This window comes from Chinchilla lanigera, unplaced genomic scaffold (genome assembly GCF_000276665.1).
Source record: "Chinchilla lanigera isolate Chin_1 unplaced genomic scaffold, ChiLan1.0 scaffold00107, whole genome shotgun sequence".
Taxonomy (NCBI): domain Eukaryota; kingdom Metazoa; phylum Chordata; class Mammalia; order Rodentia; family Chinchillidae; genus Chinchilla; species Chinchilla lanigera.
This window is the reverse complement of record NW_004955508.1, coordinates 5,897,776-5,921,735: the sequence shown is the minus strand read 5'-3', so window position 1 is coordinate 5,921,735 and position 23,960 is coordinate 5,897,776. Positions and strand designations below refer to the sequence as shown.

The window sequence follows — 23,960 nt, the reverse complement described above, 5'->3', positions numbered from 1 at the left end:
ATCTAAAGTTAAGTGCTGTGTGTTTTCCTGCCAATCCCCAGCTTAGAGGGAAGTAAAGATTAAGGTTTCTCTGCTCAATTAAAAGAAGAACAGAGCAAGAAAATCGGCCAGTAAACAAACAGGGATGTGGAGGCTTGCTTGCTGAGAATTCTCACACCAAGGCAGAAAAAAAGCTCCTTTTTTCTCTTTTTAATCTACTAAATATTGTAATAAAAGTTTTTAGAAAAACTTTTATTACAGAAAATTTCAAACATATACAAAAGTAAAGAGATAAGCACAATGCACGTTTTAACTATAGGTCTACCATCTCCGATTGAGGAACTTGTCACAGTTTGAAATTTAAAACTTGAGCCACCATTCATGCTGGGCAGCTCCCCTGTCAGCCCTGCCTCCTTTTGTCCTGGGAACTGCTTGGCTAACCCTCCTTGTCATTCGAGATGGTCTGGCAGTCAAGATGGCTGGAAAAATTCAACTTCAGCTAGCAAAGCTGATCGGTCCAGAGGTGGACACAAACTCCTGCTGGACAAATTGTACCTCCCTGTCAATCTGGACAGTGGGCAAACAGTATTTTCTGAGATCATCAGCCATTAACTCCACACAAGCCTGGAACTGCCATCTTCCACAATTTAGAGAACAAAGACAATGTAGTGTTATGTTGGGGGACTGAGGCAAGAGGAATTTCCCAGTACCTGTGTGACACTGTTTCCCAGCCAGGTGCTCTTAAGAGCTCAAAGCAGGAGGCAGTGAGATTTCTATGTCATCTGACCAGCTGGTGCCAGCTGGGCCTGATACCCATATGTTTTTCTATAGCAAAAGCTATATTCTTGGTTTGTTAACCTAGTTTAGGTGAAGTTTATATTTCTTACAATAGAAAATTCTTTCTAGACATATACCATCCCAGAAATCCTTCTTTAAAGCACAACTACAAATCTTGCTTGTGATTATTAGAGTTTGATCATCTTACTTTAACAAAAATGATCTCTATCCCTTAAAGAAGACATTTCCTAGCAGAAAGAATAAAATTATATAAGAATACTTCCCGAAGAAATGAAAATTCCCATTCTGGTGGGTTTTTATCAGGACAGCAGCTCATCAATGATATTTTAGGATGTGTGATGACAACCATCCACATTATCCCCTACCACATAGCCCTGCTGGTGCTATTCTGAGTGGGACAAGCTGTCAGAGAGTCATTCAAGGCTAACCTGGGAGGCAGCACAAACCCTGGGCTTTGGGCCCCATCCTGCCTGTCTGTGCCTGAAGATCAGTCAGTTTCAAGGACACACCGAGGAAGGAACCATGCCTGATATGGTAACTGCCTCTAAGATGCCACTAGAAACAGCATACAGGCCACCCAGCCACTTGTGCTCAGCGACCTCTCTGCCTCTCCTCCTCCCTCCTTACCCAGACCTCCTCTTACAGTATGGACACAGCTCCCTGTGCCAAGGGAAATGAGCTACATTTCCATGCAGCTAAAAAGCCACACAGTGAGGCTTTGTGGTTTTGACCCTTAGGAGCCCATGTCTAGTGAGAAGAGGCCTGGGAAACACCATGGTGGAAGGAAATGCAGAGTGTATGGAAAGAGGTGGCCATACTGGGCTGGGCCTTTGAGAGAGGCTTCCTAATGTATTCTTTCACACAAAAACAGCTGTGCATGTCACTCATTGTACTGTTTATAATAGCAAAGTGCTGGAAGCTGCTCAGTGCCCACCCATAGAAAACTGGCAAACTCAGCCAAGGTACAGTCACACCATAGAATGCTGTGCAAGGAGGTGGGCAGAAGGCCAGGGAGAGGAAGGAAGGGGGAGAGAAGGTGAGGGTGAGGAAGAGAGAAGAATAAAGGGAGAAGGTAAGAGAGACCCTTTATGTAGTTATGAAGAAACCATTCCCAGAAACATTGTTAGGTGACAAAAAGCAAAAGCGGAACAGACTACTCTTTTGTATAAAAGGAGCCGAGTACAAAAATGTATGTTAACTCTCAAAGAATATACAAAGAAACAGTGACTGTTGATGAGGCAGGAGCAGTAGGAGATGGGATGACAGCGAATACTTTCATGGTATATATTTGTATTTTTGTAACTTTTACATGCTGTAAATATATCAGCTATTTCAAAAAAGTAAAAACAGAAGCCATTAGTGGCATTTCATACAGTTCTCTTAGACGTGAGGGGGGACTGTGGGAAGAGGGATCTTCCAATACCTCCGCAACACTGTCTCCCACCCACATGCTCTTATGCTGCGACAGTGACACACCTCCTACGAACAGGATCTATGTCCCCCCCTTGCAGATAGGTGAGTCAGTAAATGTGGGAGAAGTGATTCCGTGAGTTCTGCTACGAGTGATGAGGGCAGGGCACAGGAAGTGAGCCAGCTTCCACACATCCTCTTGGGATGTGTGTTCATAGAGCCCAGCTGCCATGGTGGGAAGAGATCTAGGCTACAGGAAAAGGCATCCCAGCTGAGGTCACCCAGCCACTGTCAACCACCAGCCACTAAGTTAGGAAGCCTTTGAGGTGGCTCTGGCTACAGCCACCCTCTCACTGGCATTGCAGGAGGGACCCAGAGCAAGAACTGCTTTGTTGAGCCCAGACAATTCCCAGAAATATGAGGGAAAATGATAAAAAGATTATTAAAAGATTAATAGAGATTATTAAAGTATTATTCAAAGATTAATATAAGGATTGTTTGGTTTTAAGTTTCTAAGTTTTAAGGAATATTTCTTGGGTTTTTGTCCCTGCTTTCCACTTGACTTTCTAGGACGGCAGCTCTCTGACAAGACTGTAACAATTACCCATGATTCCAAGAAGGCAGCAGAAACAGCATGGTGGGGAAAGTGTTTAGCTGGCCTTGAGAATGAAGGAACAGTCTAGAACAAAGGGGCCATGCCCACTCTGGATGTCTCTGAAAGCTACAAGCAGAATCATGCAGCAAGCTGTCAGATAAGGAAGAGATAGGACGGAGATAAGGATGCACAGAGTATCTATACAAAGGTAACAGCTAAAGACCAGAGTGCAGATGAAATCATCTGGGTGGATGACAGACAAGCAGAAGCCAAGAGAACCACGTCTCCACTTTCCTCTGAAAATGCCAGCAAAGGAAAGGGAGCAGGGAAAGGAATCAATAAAAGAATGGGAGGAGAGGAAAATCCAAGAACAGTTCAAAAAGGTGGGCATGGTCAGAGGGATCACAGGTTGCATAAAAAATGTGAAGAGAGAATGCCCGCAAGGTTTGGCAATGTGGAGGTCACTGGTGACCTCTGATGAGCAGTCGTCCTGGAGTGGATATATGTCCATTAACACAAATGACTTCCATCAAACTTCAGGAGAGAAGAACACACAACTTTAAGTTATTTGTTTAATCGCCTGAGCAAGAGGAGAGGAAATTAAGAAGAAATGAAAAAAAAAATCAGAACCCGCATGACAGAAGAAAAGTGGGAGGGAGACAAACATTGACAAATTGAGTTACTATCATCTGCATGACCCAGGGGTGGCTGAAAAGGCGCCAGGCGATCAAACCAGCGGCTTCTTCAATCCATCTTTGTTTTTCTGCTGATGAAACTGTGAAAGCTTCTTTTAGTGACCATTCTCGGCAATGGCAGGGACAAGTTAAAAAGCCGCAGGCACAGGGTGAGTCCACTGGCTTCAGAGCCACTTGACACACTGCCGCGGCAAAACAAGGCACATTGCAAAGCGGCGCATGGGCTCTGCAATCATTGGTAGGAGTCTGCTGCACACACACGGCAGATAGGGGAACAGGGCGTGAAGGAGGGGATTTGTTATCCCAGTCTGCATGGAATACATCTCAGACGACAGTTTGCAGGGAAATGGTTTCATTTCTCTAAAACATCAGGATCTTGAAGTATTCCCATACAAATTCTAAAATGTCGATAACTCACAGCATACAAACTGTAGCCATAAAACCCGATTGAGATTGCCACATGAACATTTTAAAATTAGCTCTTGGAGTAAGACTTTCATTTGTGGTGGCAAGTATCCAAACAAACTTAATAACTATATGGAGACTTTCTAGAATCTGTGTTATGCCCCAAATTGCTGCTGTTATTCCTCCTTTAGACTTAGGGGGGAAAAAAAGAACCCCTGCAACTATAGGTGAATTAAGTTGAAATGTCAGCAGAGCCATGCCCCATGTCTCAATTGAGATGTTTTGACATAGTGCTTACTAAATATTTAATTGGAGATGGAGTGTTTGGGTATAAAGGCAATGACTCCGAAACATTTATCACAGTGACTAAAGCCATAACTGCTGAAATGCTCTGCTATCCTCTGGCATTAGTGTCCGTATAGTAAATCCAATATTAATATCAAAATATAGCACAAACATAAACCATAGGCTGATACAGATGATGCTAAATGTTTTTTTTCCAATAAACTGTTTTTTTTTTAAATCATCTCAACATACTAGAGAAATAACAGGAATAATCAAGCCAACACAAAGAGGCCGTCATTGCCCCTAATAATAAGATTTATTATACACTCAGATTCTCTTTCAAAGTATTGGATCTCAGACTGTACAGCTGCAGAACACTAGTGTTTGGCCACTTAAATCAAACATTGGCAGTCTATGGCAATATGTTTCTGAAGTTTTCTTTTCATAATTTTAGGGGGATGATACTGCTTCCTGCAGTCTTCCGTTTGCTGTGACCAGGTCTGCGACACCGTATGTCATTACGAATTTGGTTCTCTTCCGCTTAGCACCCTGGTAATGTCCACAGTGTTCGGGGAATAACGTTACAGTACACACTGCCAGGCATGTGCCCCTGGTCCGAGGCTTTGCCATCTTAGGGCAAACCAGCTGGCAGCATGTGCGTCTCTCTGCTCTGAGGCTTTACCTGGCTCCTGGAACCTGCCAGAGGACCTAAGAACTAATTCCCCATAAGGAACAATATGCAGCCAGTGACTAGACAGGAGCAGTGTCCAGCCCCTAGTCCCTGAGAGAGAACAACTCTGGGGCAGGTGTTTCGAAGACCTTCAGGTTGGTCAGGTAGTGTACTCAACAGCACACTTCCTTGGCTCATTCTCCTACTTCTTGCCAGTGCTTCCTGAGATCCCCTCCTAGATAAACTACTTAAATTCAAATCCTTGTTAAAGACGTGTCAAGACTTTCCAGTGTTCGGCCAAGTGAATGAGGTTGATTTAGGACATACTGTTGGCCAGATACTTGACTTTGGCCAGCATCAGGCAGTAAAGGATACATGGGCACAGGAAGAATTGGCAGTAAGAACAGTGTCCCGCCCCTGAAGCACTAGAGTACCAAAGCCTGCCACATAAGAAAATAGAAGGATGTAGGGTTGCCCCAGGCAATTGCTGACTTAGGGTGTGTGTGTGTGTGTGTGTGTGTGTGTGTGTGTGTGTGTGTGTGTGTGTGTGTGTGTGTGTGTAGGGGGTATCTGCTGGAGGCACAAAATGCTCAAACTTCATCAGTGAGGAAGCCACAGGTTGCAACTCTCTCCCCTTCTCCAATGCCCCTGGGACCAAGCAGGCCAGTATCCTTCCTCAATTTAAAAACCCTGAGAATCAGTCTATAGGGCCACGGTAAGCAGCCAGGGGACCCAGAATATGACCCTGGGCTATAGAGACGGAGGCAAGCAGCCAAGCCTGTTTTAGGAATTGTTGCTTGAAAGATTTAATTCAGGCTAAGGCTACAAATGTGGTGCCCTGAAAATAGCAAACAGCAGGATGATCATTATTTAACTTGGCTCATGTTAAGATTTTTAAGAAATTTATAGGAATAATAAAGTAATACAGAGAGTTTGAAAGAGTGAAAAAAAGGTATCCATATTTTGCACTGTTCATATGCCACTCTTGTCCCTTTGGAGGGTTCTCTTGCAGACTGTTTTCTTGAGTATATTTTTAGTGTAATGGCATCCTCCTCACTGTGCATATAAAGGTCTCCTATGTTACTGACCTTCACGTTTTTAAGCACTACATAATATTTTCATCAATCCGGTATTCTTGTAATTTCACTGTCCTCCTATCCTGTGCATTCAGGTCACATCTAAGTTCCCACCATTATAAGCAATGTTGTAGAGAGCAACTTTATACAGTGGCTCTTTCCACTTTTCAGGCTATTTTCCTAAAGTGGAATCCCAGAAGCCAAGAGGTAGTAGAATTTCAGTGACACTCAAAACAGGCAGCCCTTCTACTTTTTCATCTATGTCCTTGATAACTCACAAAATATAAAGTAGGCAAAAGATACTGTCATCCTCTCCCTCACAAAGAAATATAAGAATGGTCACCAGTGGCATCATAAATGTTTCACAGAAGGTCATATGGGGAATTAAAAGCAAAAAGCAGACTTTGATACTAAGGATAGGGCCTGTGCAGTAAACACCTATTTCTTATCTTTAAAATGCACACTTGGAAGTCAGTAGTCATTTCCAGCTGGACTCCTACATAAGAACTCATGTGATAGCATTCTGGCCTTACCATCACCTGCCCAGAGAAACGTCCACCATTCTGAAGCCTTCTCTTTCCCCAGGATGGTGTGACTGCCCTAGTGACACTGACACTCACTCTCCCCCACCTGCCACTCACTGAGCCCAAATTCAGGTGAGCGTGCACATGTGTTTTTATCATTCCCCATCCCCCACTGCAAACAAACTACCTAACTAGCGGCAGAGCTGCTGGTGGCTGCGGCTAGGATGAAATCAGGCTGGATGAACCCTGCCCTGTTCCATATTCTGCCATCCTCAGGACAATGTGACGCAAGGCAAGGACCAAAGTCAAGGCACTAAGCCCTGCAGGCCTGCCTCTAATATGTTCACTCTCTTCTGTAAGGCAGTTCCACCTGCTGCTCAGGCTTGGTCCTGCTCTGCCACTTCATTTTATAGAGGAAGCAAGGGAGGGGGACTGATGGAGGCAGATGCTAGGAAGAAGATTGGCTCTAATTTAAAACTATCTTATGAGCTCTAAAAGAGTTGACTGATGGACGCATTTACTCCTCGGAACCTTTTTCATAAATATCCACCACTTAACATGCACTTTCAAGAAGCACAGATATTGTGCCTGTATGTCAGCCTTTATGGAAGAGAGGTTTCCAGAGCTGCTTCTTTGCTGCATGGCTACAACCACACCAGGATGATCCTATTAACGCTGTACTGAGTACAGCCTTCCCCCCTGGCCTACCCGCGGAGGTAGCATGTAGAATGTGGAGGCCTCCTCCGTCTCTGTTTAGCAATGCAAATCTCACTCCTTCCTTTGCTCCTGGGAAGATGGACACTCATGTCTCCTAATACGCTCTACATTTGAGACTGGTGGGGACTGAAGGTGTATTTTCTCGATAGCTCTGGGCAAACAAAGTAACTTGAACAATACCCAGGGATGCTGAAAAATGTTTCCCAGGCTTGTTTGGGTCATACACCATTGCCTCTGTTCTCAGTGGAACTGAACAGGCTTGAAAGCAGGCATAGCATCCTCGGGAGGAATGCTGGTTCCTCACAAGGACCAGGGCTGTGATGGCTAAGTTCTGCTGGAGAAAGCTCACCGCCAGCTCACCTGCCACGGCTGCATGCAAACAGGTGAGCCTGCCCTTCTGGACAACAGCAGTTGGTTTTATTCTTCTCTCCTCTCCCATGGCACACTGCTGGCCACCACATGACTAAAGCCATGCTGGACTTTGACTCTCATTCTCAGGGGTATCAAAGAGGCACAGGTAGCTTCTGTCACTTGGAAGAAAGAAGGGTCTAGCACTCACCCCACCAGATTCACCTTTAGGCAAGAGGGATGCCTGTCTGCTGCCGCCACCCAGGATGAGATGGATGACACTGATGAGTGGAGCACCCAGAGATACACAGTATCCAAAGAGACGCTCTGCGAAGTCTAAAGGGGCACATGAATTGGAGAATTAGAACCATTCTCCTATTTGGAAGCTGAAGCACAATCACTTTCACAGTACACATTCTCAGTAAGATTACCTTGGTGGCATCAATCAGTGTTTACCAGAATTTATGAAAAAACACCATACAAAACCTTTGGTATAAAAATAAATGAATATAAAACTGCAATCAACATTTATGGGCCCACTCTATCTACACTGACACTGACTCGACCTGCCTCACTTTTACACACTCTCATGTCACAAAGATTCCTCTGTGGTGACAATTAACGCAGTGTATGAGTAGCTGCTGTATGATTAGGGGCTTACTTCTGTCTTTACTAAGCCTGGCTCATAATGTGTGTGGACTTCAGGAGGATCAGGGTTGTGTCACTTTGACTCCTGTTTGAATTCCCAGAGTACTTCCTAAAGTATCTGCAGAAGGAAGGAGGATGAAAGGAAGGAAAAAGAGAGAGGGCAAAAGGATGGAATGTCAGGCACAGTGCGGGGTACCAGGACACTTGATGCCCAGTGGTGGAAATGCTTGTGGTCCTCAGGGCAGCTGTTCAGGGCTGCTGGAGAAGGGTAAGCAGCAGAGGTGTCCCTGGCATGGTGGGAAGTCCATGGTGGGGAGGGAGAGGACTTGAGAAGGTGCTCACACAATAGGCAGGGGCTCTGCAGCCACCCTGGATTGCAGCTTTAGGGCAGCTGTGCTATAGGCAGACAATAAGGTCACTGATATGCAAAAGGGCTTTCACTGGGTAAGAAGGCCAGGTGCAGAGCCAACAGTCCCGGGTGGACAGACAGGCAGCTCTGACTTTCAGAAGATACTGTCACTTTTCATGAAAGGCACTTTCACTCAGAAACCCATTGCCTTAGAGAACTTAAGATATCCTCAGGGATGATTTCCCAGGTTCATACTAGCAACAGAATACGTTGCTACTCCTAATCCCTGAACAGGCACATGGGGCTTATGTATGAGAGACAAAGAGGGTTTCAGGAGTCCACCGGGGCTTGTTATACACCATCACACAGAACTGCATGGCTAAGACAGTGGGGCAGGAGCTGCTGTCCTGATGCCTGCCCATCCCAAAGAGACCTTTCCATCTTTACCAGGAAAGTGGGATAAGCAAAGACAGATACTGGTCAGGACAAGCCACTTTATTTAAGAGCTTCAATAGCCAAAAGTGCTTGAACCACATACATGGAAGATTTACCTAGATGATAAAATACCTGAACTTGAAAGGCACATAAATTATAATTTTGAAGGTTTTCTTTTCCTTTTAAGATCTCACATAGTCAAGTGCTGTAAGTAGTGAATGAAATGTACATGAAGTTGACCATACTTCATACCGGCTGTCTGATTAGTGTCTGCAGAGCTCCTCCAATGAGACCGAGTTCACAATCAATGCCACCCATCTATGCCTGTGGCCTTTAGTATCCACCAGACAGTGGTGAGTATGGGGAAGGTTAAGAAATATAATAAAAATACCAGTAGCTATTATTCACTGAGCACTTTCCATACTATATGCTGTGTGCTAAGGTCAGTGCTTTATATACTTGGTTAATGATCCAAACAGCCTTATTCCATAGATACAAGGAGTCCCGTTTCACAGATGCAAAACTTGGTTTAGAGAGCTTCTGTGATGTGGGGGAAGTCACACAGGCAATTTATCTGACTGCTGCCACATTGTAGCATAAGTAAAAATGTTTAGCTCTCAGCAAATGCTTAAAACCTTAGTTATCTCTGTCTTCATACTTCTTTTTTAAAAAATTGACATATACACTATGGAAAGTTTACATTTGGTTTATTTTCATTTATTCCTTCTATTGTTCATGTATTTTATGCACAGTACTGCTGGGTGCAAGGGTTACAAAATTGGGCTTCAAGAAAGTTCTCGGTACCTGGCATACCCGTGTACATACACAAGGGAGAGGCAGACCCCTGCAGAAGACCTGTATCCTGCCGTAGGTTAAAGATACAGCCTGAAAGAGGCAACTTTAGACTTCTTTCAACCTTAGTCCCTGCCTCCTCCAACACTTGCTCTTTTCTGACCTGACTCTTCATGGACACTCAGACTTCTAGGCCTTTTGACAGTGTGGCTGCCCAGGAGCCCTTTATCATGCAGAACAGCCTTCTCATCTGGAGGCTGAGGCTTTCTAGTAAAACCACATCAGCAGATAATCCAGCTGTCCCACTAATCACCCTGCACAGTTCTCCATATCCCTCCACCTTCCTCTGGCCCCATTACCTTGTTTCATGAACATCTGCCTGGAAGAAGGAACAAACAGCAGCAGCAGCAGCAGCAGCAGCAGTACTGGTAACTCCCTACCTGTCAGGCATGGTCCTATGTATTTTAGGTGCTTAAAAAGTCTCCATAATAACCTCTAAGGTAGGCACCATTCTTATAACTATTTTAGTTTATTCAGAGGAAGCAGAGGGTGAGAATGAACATTTAGTCAGGGCCAGCCTCATGCCAAGCATCTGCCAGGCTTGCCCAATCCTCACAGCTCAGAAGCTGGGCGACCAGGTCTGTGACCACCAGGCCTTCCTTCCCCCTGTGGCCGGAAAGTGCCATGGCTTAAGAGGAGAAGCGGGCTGCACCCAGGCTCCCTCTCCCTGGCCCCTCCAACACTCTCTGTTAACATCTGTCCAGGGGTTTCTGACCACTCCCCACAAATGGGGACTCCGCCCTCAACTGTGTTCCACACTCTGGCCCTCCCAGGTGATTTCACAGAGGAAAGGCAGTGTCTACACCAACGCTGTGAACAGAGCCCCAGGAGGCACAGGATCGGTCAAGCCATAATATACACCAGTGACTGCAGCCCCAAATGCTCGCTGTCCTGAATCCACGGGGTCTTAAGGGACCTCAGGGGGTTTAAGGACCTCTCAAATCCATGGGGTTTAAGGGACCTCAGCCAGAGAGGAGCAGACTTGCTGCTCTGGAGTGCCTTCTGGCCAGTTTGCGCATACGATCCCGGTAGTGCAGGGTCCCCGTGAAGGGCAGGAAGGCACTGGTGCAGTGTGAGCCTGATGTTCTGGGGGCCTGTGGCGCTGCCAGGACACCTCCCCAACCCAAGCCGAGGGTCAGCACCCTTGCTCTGGTTGCGTCAGACTGCGCCTGGTGCTTTATTGCATTTATTGCATTTACAGCACATGTGGCTCCAGGTACTAGCAGAGGCCGGTATCCGAGTTCTCTCCGAATCCTCGGAGCAAGGGAAAGTGATCACCGGTTAAATGTTTCCTGAATGAAGGACTCACCCAGTCCTCACCTCAGAAAACAGACTGTTTTCGAGACTCATTTGATGGAAGAGAAAGGGCTCAGGGAAGGGCAAAGGAGTGTTCGGAGGCTGCACTCCGAGGCCAGTCACGAACACGCGGGCTCCTTGTATAGCATCTTTCCGTGGCCGCCTTACTGCTCCCTGGAACAGCGCGGTTTCCCACACTCGAGGCTGCTGTCCCCGCGCGCAGGCACAGTCCCACCGTCCGGAAGAGGACGTCAAGGGCAGGGCACAGCTCTCAGCAGGCCCTACTGACCCTCCTTGCTCAAACGGTACTTGCTGAAGTTACTTTTAACTGTTGAGCGCAGGCTGCGGGAGGTGGGATCCGAACCAGTCTAACGGCTGGAGCGGGAGTCCCAGGGGCCAGGGGGTTAGGATGACCCCCGCCTCAGCTACCGAGGCCGGCGCGTGTTGATGGGGCGGGGCTGTTCTCCAACAGCTCCACCGCCACCTGTCGGCCGGTCTCCCCCAGGCGCGAGTCACGCGGGCCCGGGCGTCCAGCCCAGATCCAGATCAACGCAGGCGCCCACGAGGTAAAACGGCGCGGGTCGGGGCTGCTGGCGGCGCTTACCTGAGCCTCACAGGGCTCCGCAGCAGCAGCGGGCGGATCTCGGGGGACGGCAGGGCCAATCAGGTTGTCGGCCACGCTCAACGATCGAACAGAGACCCTGACGGGTGTCGGGACGCTGGGCGGCTTCCGGACCGCACGGCTACGGCGCTCCGCCCCCCGCCCCCCCCCGCGCTGGGGTGGGTCTAAGGCAAACTTGACCTTGCGCTTCCCGGGCTCCCCGCTGGGGGCGGAGCCTGAGGAAAACCGTTCTCCGCCCTCTCGCCCTGGTTGGTCCTAAGACGGCCCGCCCCACCCCCTTATCCAAGCCCCGCCCACTGGAACACCCCACCCGCTCCGGGGGGGGGCGGTCCCTAAGCCGGACTTTTTTTAGGTGGTGTGCGCATTTGCTTTTTATCTTCCTATGTGTTGTATTCCGCTTGTTCCATTTTAAAAATGTTAACCTTCTTTCTTAACGATTTAACTAAAAAAAGCAAGGTAATGCATGAACCTTCTCTACAAAACAAAATTATCGCTTATAATCAAAGCAACAGGCCCCTCTCCCTCGCTCCCACTCGCAGCCCTTTTGATCAGTTCCTCCGTTTAATTCTTCTGGTGGTCACCCCGCGTCGCTAAAAAATCAGCTTACCTAGCGATTTCTTGATTTGTCTATTGACTTTCTGCCATGTTAGATGAGGATTTACTCTCTGACTGTGCTCCTGCTTCCTTCTCCTGACAAATTTACGCCTCAGTTCTCTGGCGAGCCTGTGACCTCAAACCAGGAGTGCACGAAGGTTTTCTGGGGACCAACGCTTCTACATTGTGGAGGCCGAGAGAAGGGGAGACTGGTTTAGAAAGAATACAGAATTAGGGCTCAGAGGGTGACGTGTATTTAGAACGAGAAAAAATGTCCCAAAGCAATCCTAGGGCTTTTGAGGTTCCAGTCGTTATGGACTGAGATCTTAATAGGTAATTTAGGCCCCCTATTTGCTTCCTTAAAGCAATCACAACTCCTAGCGTTCACTAGGGCCTTGCAATGCAGAAACGGGTCCTGAAGGTCAAGAGTCACCAGTTTTTGCCTATCGGACTTCCTGATGGAGTGACTTTGAGTGTGGAGAAAAAGACATCAAGGATGATGTCGACATTTTGTGGTGGCTGTACATTTAATTTACAGCTAATTCCTATTACAGGGACCAGTCCTCACCTGAGTATGGGGACTAGTCTATAAAGGTGGCTCTCTCTTATCAGCTGGATCCTCACAAAGTTCCCATGAAACTGGGCAGGCACAGTGTCCCTAAACTTAGGGTGCCCTATACAGTTTTCCTTCCTGGATAGCACAGGGGCACACAGCTGGTACCTAACAATTCCCCAAGTGAAGGTTACTTCCCCACTCAGACTGAAGACAGAGTCCACCCCCTTTGTCTCCTTGTTCTCTTGCCTAGGGTGTAAAATGTGTCTCCACAAGATGACCTTGGATATGCCACTTTGCCTTTCCCTGTAGCTGGAGGTAACAACCTCCGCCAACACTGAGTTTGAAGAAGGATTAAGAAGCTTAATATCTAAAGGTAAAAGAGTAATTATTTCTGGGTATTCTTTTATTAAGTCAGTCTGTGTCTTGGTGTGGTGGAAGGTTGGCGAGAAAGTTTAGGATTTCTAAGGATCTGTGTGTGGCATGTTGCAGCACAGGTTGCCTAGAACCCTTGGGTTACAATCAAAGGCCAAGTTTTTTGATTCAAGAATCATGTAAGGGAAACTTTCTTCCCAGCATGGTAAAGACCAAGTGTCTGTCTAACTTTAGTAAAGATTTGGGATCTCTTCCTGGCTTCCTGGACAAGAAGCAGTGTCCACTTATAGTGGGCGAGAAGGACCCCACATAACAGCCAAGCTGTATGTAATCTATGTGGTGGATAAGCAATGGCTGAGAAGCTTAGCTTCCGATATTAGAAGGAGAAGCATATAGATGCAGGTCATATCCTTGGCTTTGACCACAGGTGGCTAATGGGTGAATAGGTATAATGGAGCCAGTACTTCTGACCTTTACCTTATTGATAACTTTATCTCCTGGCTGAAGGAAGGTGACTGGGTGATATTACCTCAGGAAAGAAGAGGATTTGACACAGAAAGTTTGCCTGTTTGTGTCTCTCAGAAGCAGATTCCAGGATAAACAGTCGAGTGTTCGGGAGGCACAGGGGACACCAATAAGGAAATGAAGATGGCTGGCAACCTTAAGGAGGAGGCCTTGGAAAGCCACCAACTGTAACAGGTGATTAGAGCTGAATCTTGGGGGAATACTCCAGAAAGCAGTGTAAACAACATGCTTTGCAATTATCCTGTCCTGGAGTGTCTGCAGGAGGCAGATCTTCAAGTGCAAAATAACAGAAACTGACAGATTAGTTCAGGTTTTTAAAGACTTAAGAAATTATTTTTAGGGATAAAAATGTGGTTACCAGAAGTAGGTTAAGCTATAGTATAACACTACCTGCAGCCTTCCTCTCACACCTCATTCTGATGAAATGGGGCACTTTGGGCAGCTATGGGGCATACCTTGCTGATAGAGTAATTATCTCTATGGTTTTAGGCAGTGTTCCGAGAACATTCTGGAAAATTGGCTCTCAGAGGGACTGTGATGGGGTTATAGCCTGGGTCAGGCTTTATGTTTAGATGAGCTGATTCTAACCTTGACTTCTGAGCTTTCAGAAAGCACAAGCTTTAGCTAGGTGGCTAGGGTGGAGTTTCAACTTGACTGTCTTTAGGAACCACCCTGAGGATTGGTGGATTACACTTAGAGGTGTGCCTGGGGTGAGCATCTTAGTGGCTTGGCTTTGGGATTTATGTCTGGTCACTCACACTTTCCTCTCTGGCCTCATTCTCCTGTGCTGCTTCCCATGAGCTAAACTCCAATACACCCTCTGTCATGTTATCTTTGCCTTGGAGTCAGTGGATTGTGGACTGAAACTTTAGCAAAGTGAACTGTGCCCCCTTTTAATTAGAGGGGTTGAATACTACATCTCAGTGATGGGAAATCTGGCTGATACATTGGGTAAAGACAAAATGTGAAAAAGGAGACTGATAAACTTTTAAAATGACCAAAGGGAGCAAACTTTTAAATCACTACAAGTACTTCACAAGGTGGGTACTTCCTTACAACTAAAGAATGGACTATGCTCATGCCAAGTCTTTCTTCTACAGCCATGCAAGCAAGGCTGCCCTAGAAAGCTTCCGTTAGATTGACTAACCATTGAGCTAAAGCCATTTCTTACAAACACAAATCAGTTCACAACACTGCACTGCTCAAAGACCCCCATGGGTTCCACCACAAGTAGGGTACAGTCTCAAAATTTCCCCATGGCCTTCAAGGCCCTCATGAGTCCTGCCCTGCTAAACCCTCTGAATATTTGCCACCACTCCCCTTGAGTCTTCTGGGATTTGCTGCCATTTCTTGGACACACCGAGCGCATTTGCACACCTGACCTATTGTGTTGCTGTTCTCACTGACATCATGTACTCCCACCACTCTTAAGATAACTTGCCCAGTTCATTAGCTTTCTAATAGAATAGCCACCAAATCCCCACACACGGGCACGTACGGATGAGAAAATCTCATATGCTACCCTTTTGTAGCACTTATTACTTACCATTTTTGTTATCTCTTTCTCTCACTGAAGTATAAGATCCAAAAGAGGTTGAACCCATGTATCTTGTTTTCTGATATATCTACACCTAGAACAGTGCCTCTTGGATATTCAAAAATACGTGTTAAATGAATATAAGAATAACTGAATAAATTGAATTGAATGAATAAAAAAATCAATAAATGGAAAAAGGTATTCTAGAATGAAGACTTACAAAGAACTCTAGATTGGATTCCTCTTGTCTTGGAAAGAGTCTTTGGAATACAGGAATGGTAAAATGCAGTAGCTGAGCTGCATTATATAATCTCATTCATAATTACAGGTGGAGTATTTGAGAAATTTTGCTGGTTTATATGTGACCCAGTGTCTGTATCAAATATTTAAATAAAGCTAAGCTCAAAGGGCTACATTCTCAATTAAAAGTAGTAAAAAGATAAAAGGTTTCCCTTGTCGTTTTAATAATTCAGAATGGTCTTCTGTGAGTTCTGTTTGGTACTGAAGAGCCCAAGATGATGACTAGTTACCTAAAAGTAGAGACCTTGATCAAATGTTTAAGGTCTCATTTATTTTCATTTTCTGCGTATTTTGCATTTCTGCTTTTTCTTACCCATTCCGCAGCCAAACAATTCACACACTAAAGTTAATACAAATGTTTCATGGATTATTAAATGCAGCTAAACAATGAGCTTTTGCTAGAACATAAGGCCAAACTGGGGCCACTTTGCTGTTCTAACAAATTAATTTTTCCTTGAAGGTGTGGATTATCAGTTTACAGAGGCTGCTCCCCTTTTTGCCGAAGTTTCATAAGGCAGATGTGTGTCTGGTGCAGGAGAGGCTTTCAAGGGAAAAAACAAATGCTCCCTAAAAATATGTTTTATAGTGGTCCAATTAAGAAGTCTTACAGTCAGTAGCTGAAACCATAGGATTATAAGCAGGCCCTTGAAACACAGCAAGAATATACTGAATAGCACCTGTTTGCTAACATAAACATCACACTCTGGCGCCCCCAGTAGTGAGTGGGTTTCGGTCAGTATCTATGTGGGTTTGATTATCTAAGGAATGTTCCAGCAGCTTCCAGTGTGTAAGTCACCTTTCCCCAGTGGAGCATTTATCTTTTGCCCCTTCTGCTAAAACCTAAATCCAGGCTTTGATGTCTCTTTAGGACTATTGAGTAGAAAGATCACTTTTTTGATCACTTCTGTAAGTGATCAAAGTCATGATACATTGTTTGGAATACTTGAGGGATAACCTATCGTTTTGGGATGAAAAAACAAGTGCACAAGGAGGTGAGAGGATTTTCTCAGGACCACACACAGCTGGCCAGGGATCAGGTTGGAGTATCAGTCAGGCTTTCTTCTGTTTCAGCAACAGCAACAGTCTGCTCACTGGGGAGAAAGGACCTTCATGGTAGGCGTGGACCTGCAGAACTTACAGGGAGACTGGCAACCTGGGTTCAGAAAGTGGCAGGAGGAAGGCAGTTCTGAAAGGTTAGAAAGTGCAAAACTTAGGAACGAGAGCTTAGTGGAGATGGTCTAGGCAGGATTCTTCTAGAGGATGAATGATTAAAGTCCAGACACTTCTGCTCTGTCTCACTCACTTGTAAGTGAAAGTGCAGAGTGAGACCTTGTTATGGTTTGGGGGATACTTTTTGCAAGGGGAAAACAATATATAATACAGGACACATAGTTTGTATGATTATTTATAATAGTCACCCAAAGAATGATATACAAAAGAGTACAGGAAATCTGTCCACATACTAAGATCAAGGCATCCAACTGAGGGCCTAGATCCCACAAAAATGTCCTGCATGAGTCCAGCTGAAAACCTAGAACTCATAACAGTGCCTCCCTCAAGTCCACCTGGAGGCCCAGAGCCCATAACAATATCTTATGCAGGCCTATTTCATGGATCTGAGCTGCAATGGCCCAAAGGCCAATGGTGGAATCTAGGCATAGGAAGTCTGTGACAGCGGGATGAAGGATCTGTGCTAGCAGGCTGAGGGATCTGCACTGGAGCCAGGAAGCAATGCTCAGAATAACCAGAGCTCCCCTGAAAGGTACCACAGCCATCCTCAGCCACAGCGAGGTCCTGAGCTCCTCCGATGATCAAGATGGCTGAGTTCCCATCAGGGAAGCCAACACAGCAAGCTTCTCCAGGAGACCGGCAGCGCACTATCTTTCCTCCCAGAGCCAGGAAGCAATGCTCAAAGTGAGGACCAGAGCTCCCCCAAAGTGAACCAAAGCCATTCTCAGTTTCAACGAGGTCCTGAGCTCCTCGGAGGATGAAAACAGCCAACTTCATCAGGAAAGCCAGCATGACTTGCTTCTCCAAAGCAACCAACAGCTCCTTACAGCTTCTACCAGCTTCCAGCAGCCCCTCTCAGCTCCCAACAGCCTCCTTAGTTTCCAAAAGCCTTTTTTCTTCCTCTCCAGGTCTGCCTCTTATGCTGCTTGCAACAGTTCCAAGGTGGGTCTCCCACACCCAGCACCATGCTTACTCAGTTCAGCTGGGGGTTATAAATTGACCCCTAGCTATCAATCCACTACAGGCCTTCTGATGGGGCACAATTCTACGTGCTTTTGGCTGTCCTGGGGAAGGGGCTGGCAAACCCCTTTCAATTGAGATGAAGGGAAGGCGTCTGAATTTGTCTTGCTGAGACTCCCAGAGTTGAGAGAGCCATTCCCTGAAAGGAACTCCCAAAGGATGCTCTAGGAGAGAGATGGGGCTGCTGAGAAACCAGGGCATGGTAAGACCCTATTTAGTGCAGAGCAGTAGACTCCTGTGCAGCCAGAGGTAGCCAGGAGAAGGAGATGGGAGTCTGCATGGGATTCCTAGAAGATGTGACTCTTTAATCACAGGAGCTCCCTGACAATCTCCTCCTGCCTTCTTTTGGACTGGAGTGTGGCTGTGAGGCTGGAGGCAAAGCAGCCATCTTGAGTCTATGAGGTGACCAGCATGAGATCTGAAGCCATCTGCTAAGAATGGTTGAGTGGTAAATAGAAGGAATCTGATATGTTAGATGCATCATGGAACTGCTGTATGAAATCTGAACTACCTGCCTCTGGATTTCTCATTTTACTAGAAAATTAAAAATTTATTGACCAAATCACTGTAGCTGAATAGCAGGAAACGCAGCCTAGCACAATCTGATAATACAAATTGGTCCTGGAATTGTGTGGGGATTTTTTTGAGGGGAGGCAAGGCCTTTACACTGAGCTATATCCCCAGAATTTTTTAATTTTTTTTTTTTGAGTCAGGGTGTCACTTAAATTTCCTGGCTGACCTCAAACTTGCAATCCTCCTGCTTCAGCCTCCTGAGTAGATGAGATTACAGACATGTACCTCCATGCCTGGTGAATTCTGATCTTTTGATTTCTAATGTAGCACTATTCCTGCTCTCCATACAAGGAGATTATTCAAGGACTATGGTCAAATTGAGGTTGCATTATAAAGGACTCTCCAGGAGAATAGAACCAATGAGATATGTAGAGATACATAAAAGGGATCTATTATGGGAATTGGCTCACATGATTATGGAAGCTGTGAAGTCTCACAATCTGTCTTCTGCTTGCCAGAGAGACAGGAAACTCGTGGTGTAATTTAGTACAAATCTGAAGGCTGGAGAGGAAGGGTGAGGGTAAGAGGGAGGGGAATGCTAGAGAAAGTTCCAAAGAGTCCAAAGGCAGGAGAATAGGAAGCTCTAACATTGGAGAGCAGGAGAAAGTATGTCCCAGCTCAAGGAGAGACAGACAGACAGACAGTCAGACAGAGGCAGACGCAGACGCAGAAGCAGATGCAGACACACAGAATTCACGCTGCCCCTGCCTTTTTGTTCTGTCTGGCCCTTACCAGCTTGGAGGATGCCTGTGCACATCAGGTGTTCTTTACTCAGTCTACCAATTCAAATGGTGATGTCTTCTGGCAAACACCTTCATCTCATCCAGAAATAATGTTTTACCAGCTATCTGGGCATTCTTTAGCCCAGTCAAGTTGACCTGCAAAAGTAGGTTAGCCGTCACAGGGTTGAAATAATGCTCTTGAAGGATGAGAGAGAAGAAAGCATGATTTCTAGTACATTCTCAGCAGCAAGGGGCGCATTACACTGGCAACGGCAGAGTTCAAAGTCCAGCCTTGCCTGGGGCCCTTGCCCCTGCCTGTTGCCCCTGTTCTCTGTTTGTCATCACCATTCTCTGCTACCTCTTCACCTTCTCTTCTTTCCTGGTCCTTCTTGGCTAATAAAGAGGCTTAACTCGCTCCTGTGTTAGAAAGAATTCTCCCTTTACCCCATGAGCTCTCTAGTAACTCATCTCTTACCTTCTCTTCTTACCTGTACTTCTCAAAGGCGTGGTCTGTTCATACCTTCTCTCTTGCATTTAATTCTCAATGCAGAGTGTCTCACCTCTGCCTCTACCTCTGCATTGAAACTGCTTCTGCTGATTGCCAGTTCCCGTATGTAATTCTTTGTCCTCGTTTCACTGGACCCGTGTGCTGCATGGATGACGCTGGCTGATGCCTTCATAGAATGGAACTTCGCATTCTAGGCTATCACATCTTGGAAGTAAGTTCTGTCTTGCCAGGACTGTTCATCAAAATATCACCCATGTCTTAGCTGGTGAGAGGACACTGAGCCTCTCCTTAGAAATGGAATTATGAGCAGAGAGATTATTTTTTATTTTTCATTTTAAGAAGTAAAAGAAGGAAAATATATTAACAAATAGACATCCATTTACAAAATAGCATAAGAACAATACAAACAAAACAGAGGTACAGACAAAGTTGCAGGAAATTAACAATGGTTGTTGTATTACTTATTGATATCTTCAAAATGGTTTCTCAAGAAAATAGAGACATACAAGATTGATCAAACAAGTAATGATTAACTGTTCCTTTCTGTAGAGCGGTAGAAGTTAGTAGTACAACTATGTTAGCTATTCTGTATATACATACTTAGATAATTTCCCCTTCTTTCCCTTCTCTTTACCTGCACCCAAGTTGCCCTTTACTTTTGAGCATTTTCCTTTCATTTCACAATGTCTACCAGACCTCCTAGTTTTTATTCACTCTTTCAGGCCCTACACTAGTGAGACAATATGATTCTTACACATGCAGGTCTCATTTATTGCACTTATGAGCATGTTCTCTAGTTGTGACCATTTACCTATGAAAGCCTCAAGTTTATCTTTCTTTATAGCTGAGTAATATCCCATTATATAAAAGTACCACAATTTTTTTTCTTATCCAATCCTCAGTGGGTGGACATTTGGATTGCTTCCACAGTTTAGCAATTACAAATTGTACTGCTATGAGCATGGGTGCACATATATCACTGTGATATGATGTTTTCAGATCTTCTGAGAAAATACCCAGAAGGGGAATAGCTGGGTTGAATGAGACCTCTAGACCTAGTTTGCAGAGGAGTCTCCAAACATTTCCACAGTGGTTTCACCAGTCTGCATTCCCACCAGCAGGGGAGAAGGGTTCCTATTTCTCCATAACCTCACCAGCATTTGTTATTGGTTGATTTCTTAATGCTAGCCATTGTTACTGGGATGAGATGAAATCTCAATGTTTTTTTAATTTGCATTTCTCGAATGACATGTTATTGAACATTTCCTCATGTATTTATTTGCCATTTGTATTTCATTATCTAAGAAGTGTGTATTCATCTCAGCTGCCCATTTTTGGATTGGGTCTTTGAATTGGGGGCAGAGCTGATGTTTTTAATTCTTTATATGTTCTAAATAGAAGACCTTTGTCTGAGGGACAGTCAGCTAAAATTTTTTCACTATTTGTGGGTTTTCTTTTTGCTTGAGCAGAGAAATTAAGACACTGAACATGGTCGATCCACCCATTCTTACAGCAGTGACTTGGTGGAATTAGGGAAAAGCTTCTGCCACACAGGACCCCTGAATCATAGGGTTTCTGTCTGCTCTCCGGCTGGATCCTTCAGCTTCCCAGTGCTGTCCCTGCCAATCTCCTTTCCTTGTACTTTACCACAGTTGGTTCCTCTTTCTGGTGTCTGAGGAAGCCTCAGCGATACCTCGGTCTATGCTGTAAGTGTGAGCTCTAAGCGTACGTGTAGTGCAGGCCCTGAGTCCTGGCTTGTACAGATGTCCCCAGGAAGCTCATTTATCAAAGCTCAGAGCAAATATCCCCCCATTCCCTCATGGAGCTCTCCTTGATCCATGTTTTGCTCATCAAAGCATGTTACTCCTCACAGCTCCAGCAAGGACCCGACAGTACACCCTTTTCATAGCTGGCTCCACTGCTCACAGTCAGGGTAGCTTGTCCCCGTCCAGGCTGTCCAGCTGGTCTAGCAGGGCCATGGGGCTGTGTCTTCATCTTCTCCACTAGCCTAGTGTTTCCTTCTTTGGGGGAAAACATTAGAAAGATGACAGGACTCCTGACAACAGAGTGAGATCCCTGACATTTACTCTGTCTTCCGAGAAGGAGCAGGCAAAACAGTGCTCCCAGTACCGGAGAAGCCTGCTCTCTCTCTCCCCTCTCCTGGCTTTCCCTCGGTCCTTCTGTGCCTGATTCTTTCCCCAGATAACAAACGATGAGATGGACTTAGAGGTGTGAAAGTTTTGGAAGGGGTCATCAAACTGGGCTGCAGACCCTCTACTGAAGTCCTGAGTTGGGCACACATAGCCAGGCCTCTGCCATTTGCTTTGATTTTATCATTGGCCATCCAAGAGTAGCATGAGCTTGACTGGAAAATAGAGTCAGATCCTGGAGAAGTTAACAGAAGAGACTGTAAGGAAACCTGCTCTCAGCACCTCGCTGGACTGGCCTATCTGAAGGCAGATTTGCACAGTGAATCTCCATGTCGCCTACACCTTCTGCTTTTCAGTACTTGCCTGTGGGGTGGCCTACATCCTAACACATGGTTCACAGCTCTGTGTCAAAGTTCCTAGAGAAGTGAGGTAGGTTAGTCTTTATCTGTAGTGAGAGACAAGGTTTTCCATATCCCAGAGCCTAAAATAATAGCTAGAATGCAAGACTTCACCACGGAGTTGTATACAGTGTCAGGGCCCAGCTGTGGCTCCTGGCCCAGTCTCCATCTTCGGCCTACAGGTCCTGCCCTGTGTACCTGCCCGTTCCTGCTCGGCATGATGCTGCTGCTCAGGTTGCTGGGGTCTGCAACAAGGGTGTGCTGGGAGTTCTCCCTGGCCGAGTGAAGGGGTGGGGAATGCATGAACTAGGGAATGAGTGAGGGAAAGAATGCTGGCCCAGATGAAAGAATAAAAGAACCATGAGAAAAGAACAAATTGAATGCAGACACTTTGGCAACAGAACTACCAATTGACTCACTTAGAGGTGAGATGATCATGTCCACACCCCTCCCTGCCGGGATTCTTTGAAAAATCACTTGACTGCTTCATTTGGTGGCAGAAGCGGTGTCTGCTTTCTCTCCTGCCTGTTTCCAGTGATGGCAGCTATTGGTTTTAGTCTGAGCCTGCAGCTCTTGGGTCAAGTTGCCATTCTTCTCGCCAAGCGGTGTTGTTGAAGCTGCAGAGTACAAATTGCGTGTGGCACCTGTGTGGCTGTCTGGCTCTCAGAACAAAGGGTGGTAATTGGCCACAGCCCCCCTGCCCCCACCCCACCTTTCCATTCATCTTTATTATGTTATGCTGTGCCTGGATCTCCCTGAGCCTCCAGCTGGTGAGAGCTTAGTGGCCTCCTTCCACATGGGGCTGTAATGACTTTGAGCCTATAACTGGGCCTGTAACTGTGAGATTTGGACAGCCTGCTCCACCAGGAAAGTGGCTGTGGAAATGCACTGGAGGAAGGAATGCTGATTTGTCTGGGCAAGATCATTATCTGAAAGGACAAGAGGATTTCTAATGCTCTCATGAAGATGCCCTTGTTTTTGCCTTCAAGAACATGTGGCAAGTGTGCTAGTAACTGCTTATACATCCACAGTTTTACATACATTGAGTCAGTGAGCTAAGGGTAAGTTATGCTGCGGTAACAAACACCTTCCACATCCCAGTGGCTTAGAGCAACAAAGATCTAGTTCTTTCCGAGGCCACATGTCCACCATGGGCCCACTAAGCTCTCCTCCTCTCCATGTTGAGAGGCTGATTTTCGTGGGAACATTGCCCTGTGACAGAGAGAAGAAAGGGACATGAAAAAACACAAGCTGACTGACTTCTTACACTTTTGTGCAGGAGTGGTGTGTCATTTTCCTCCACATTTTATTGACCATTTCTAGGTTCTACACACCAAGGATGCATTGTACCCCTGCTGATCATAGGGCCAAGCCTGATATCAGCAGGATGGGAACCAGGAATCCACCCCTGGGAAGGCTAATCTTGTGAATCATGTTTTACTGAGTCACTTTCACTTAGAATGAGGATCTAGGCAAAGTTGTTTGGTCATCTCATCAGCTTCCAGGCATGTGCAACGCTGCCCCACAGGCAAAGGAGAACATGGGCCTCTGCACAAGCCTGTGAGTTAGTGGCTGTGGCCTGAGGTCTTGTTTGATTTTTCACCTGTGCTTGTGTGACCTTGAGCAAATTGCCTAACCTTTCTGAACCCCCAAATGGGCATATAAATATCTCCCTATTAAGGCTGTTGGGAAGATTAAATCAGTTATCAGGCAGGTGCATAACACATTGGAGATTTTATTTTGATAAAGCAGCTCATGCTAGCCATGGACA

The 23,960-nt window shown here is 45.8% G+C and overlaps 1 protein-coding gene and 1 long non-coding RNA gene across 6 annotated transcripts in view; one reads left to right on the top strand and one right to left on the bottom strand.

Moving 5' to 3' along the window:
• Nmnat3 (nicotinamide nucleotide adenylyltransferase 3) overlaps nt 1–11,928 on the bottom strand; it is a 114,494-nt gene extending 102,566 nt beyond the window's left edge. The window contains exons 1-2 of one of the 5 annotated variants that reach the window (XM_005407781.2): nt 11,687–11,928; nt 7,714–7,838 (exon numbers count right to left, since the gene is read on the bottom strand). Coding sequence is in view for 1 of the 5 variants with exons in the window: in XM_013506284.1 (XP_013361738.1) it covers nt 7,714–7,838; nt 11,107–11,136 (155 nt within the window). In the remaining 4 variants the exon portion in view is untranslated. Of the gene's footprint in view, nt 1–7,713; nt 7,839–11,106; nt 11,257–11,686 lie in introns of those variants that run through there. The other 4 variants (XM_013506280.1, XM_013506281.1, XM_013506284.1 and 1 more) reach the window with 4 other exon arrangements.
• LOC102024709 overlaps nt 11,306–23,960 on the top strand; it is a 36,557-nt gene continuing 23,902 nt past the window's right edge. The window contains exons 1-3 of the long non-coding RNA XR_264396.2: nt 11,306–11,387; nt 13,105–13,227; nt 13,809–13,925. This is a non-coding gene — a long non-coding RNA (uncharacterized LOC102024709). The remainder of the gene's footprint in view (nt 11,388–13,104; nt 13,228–13,808; nt 13,926–23,960) is intronic.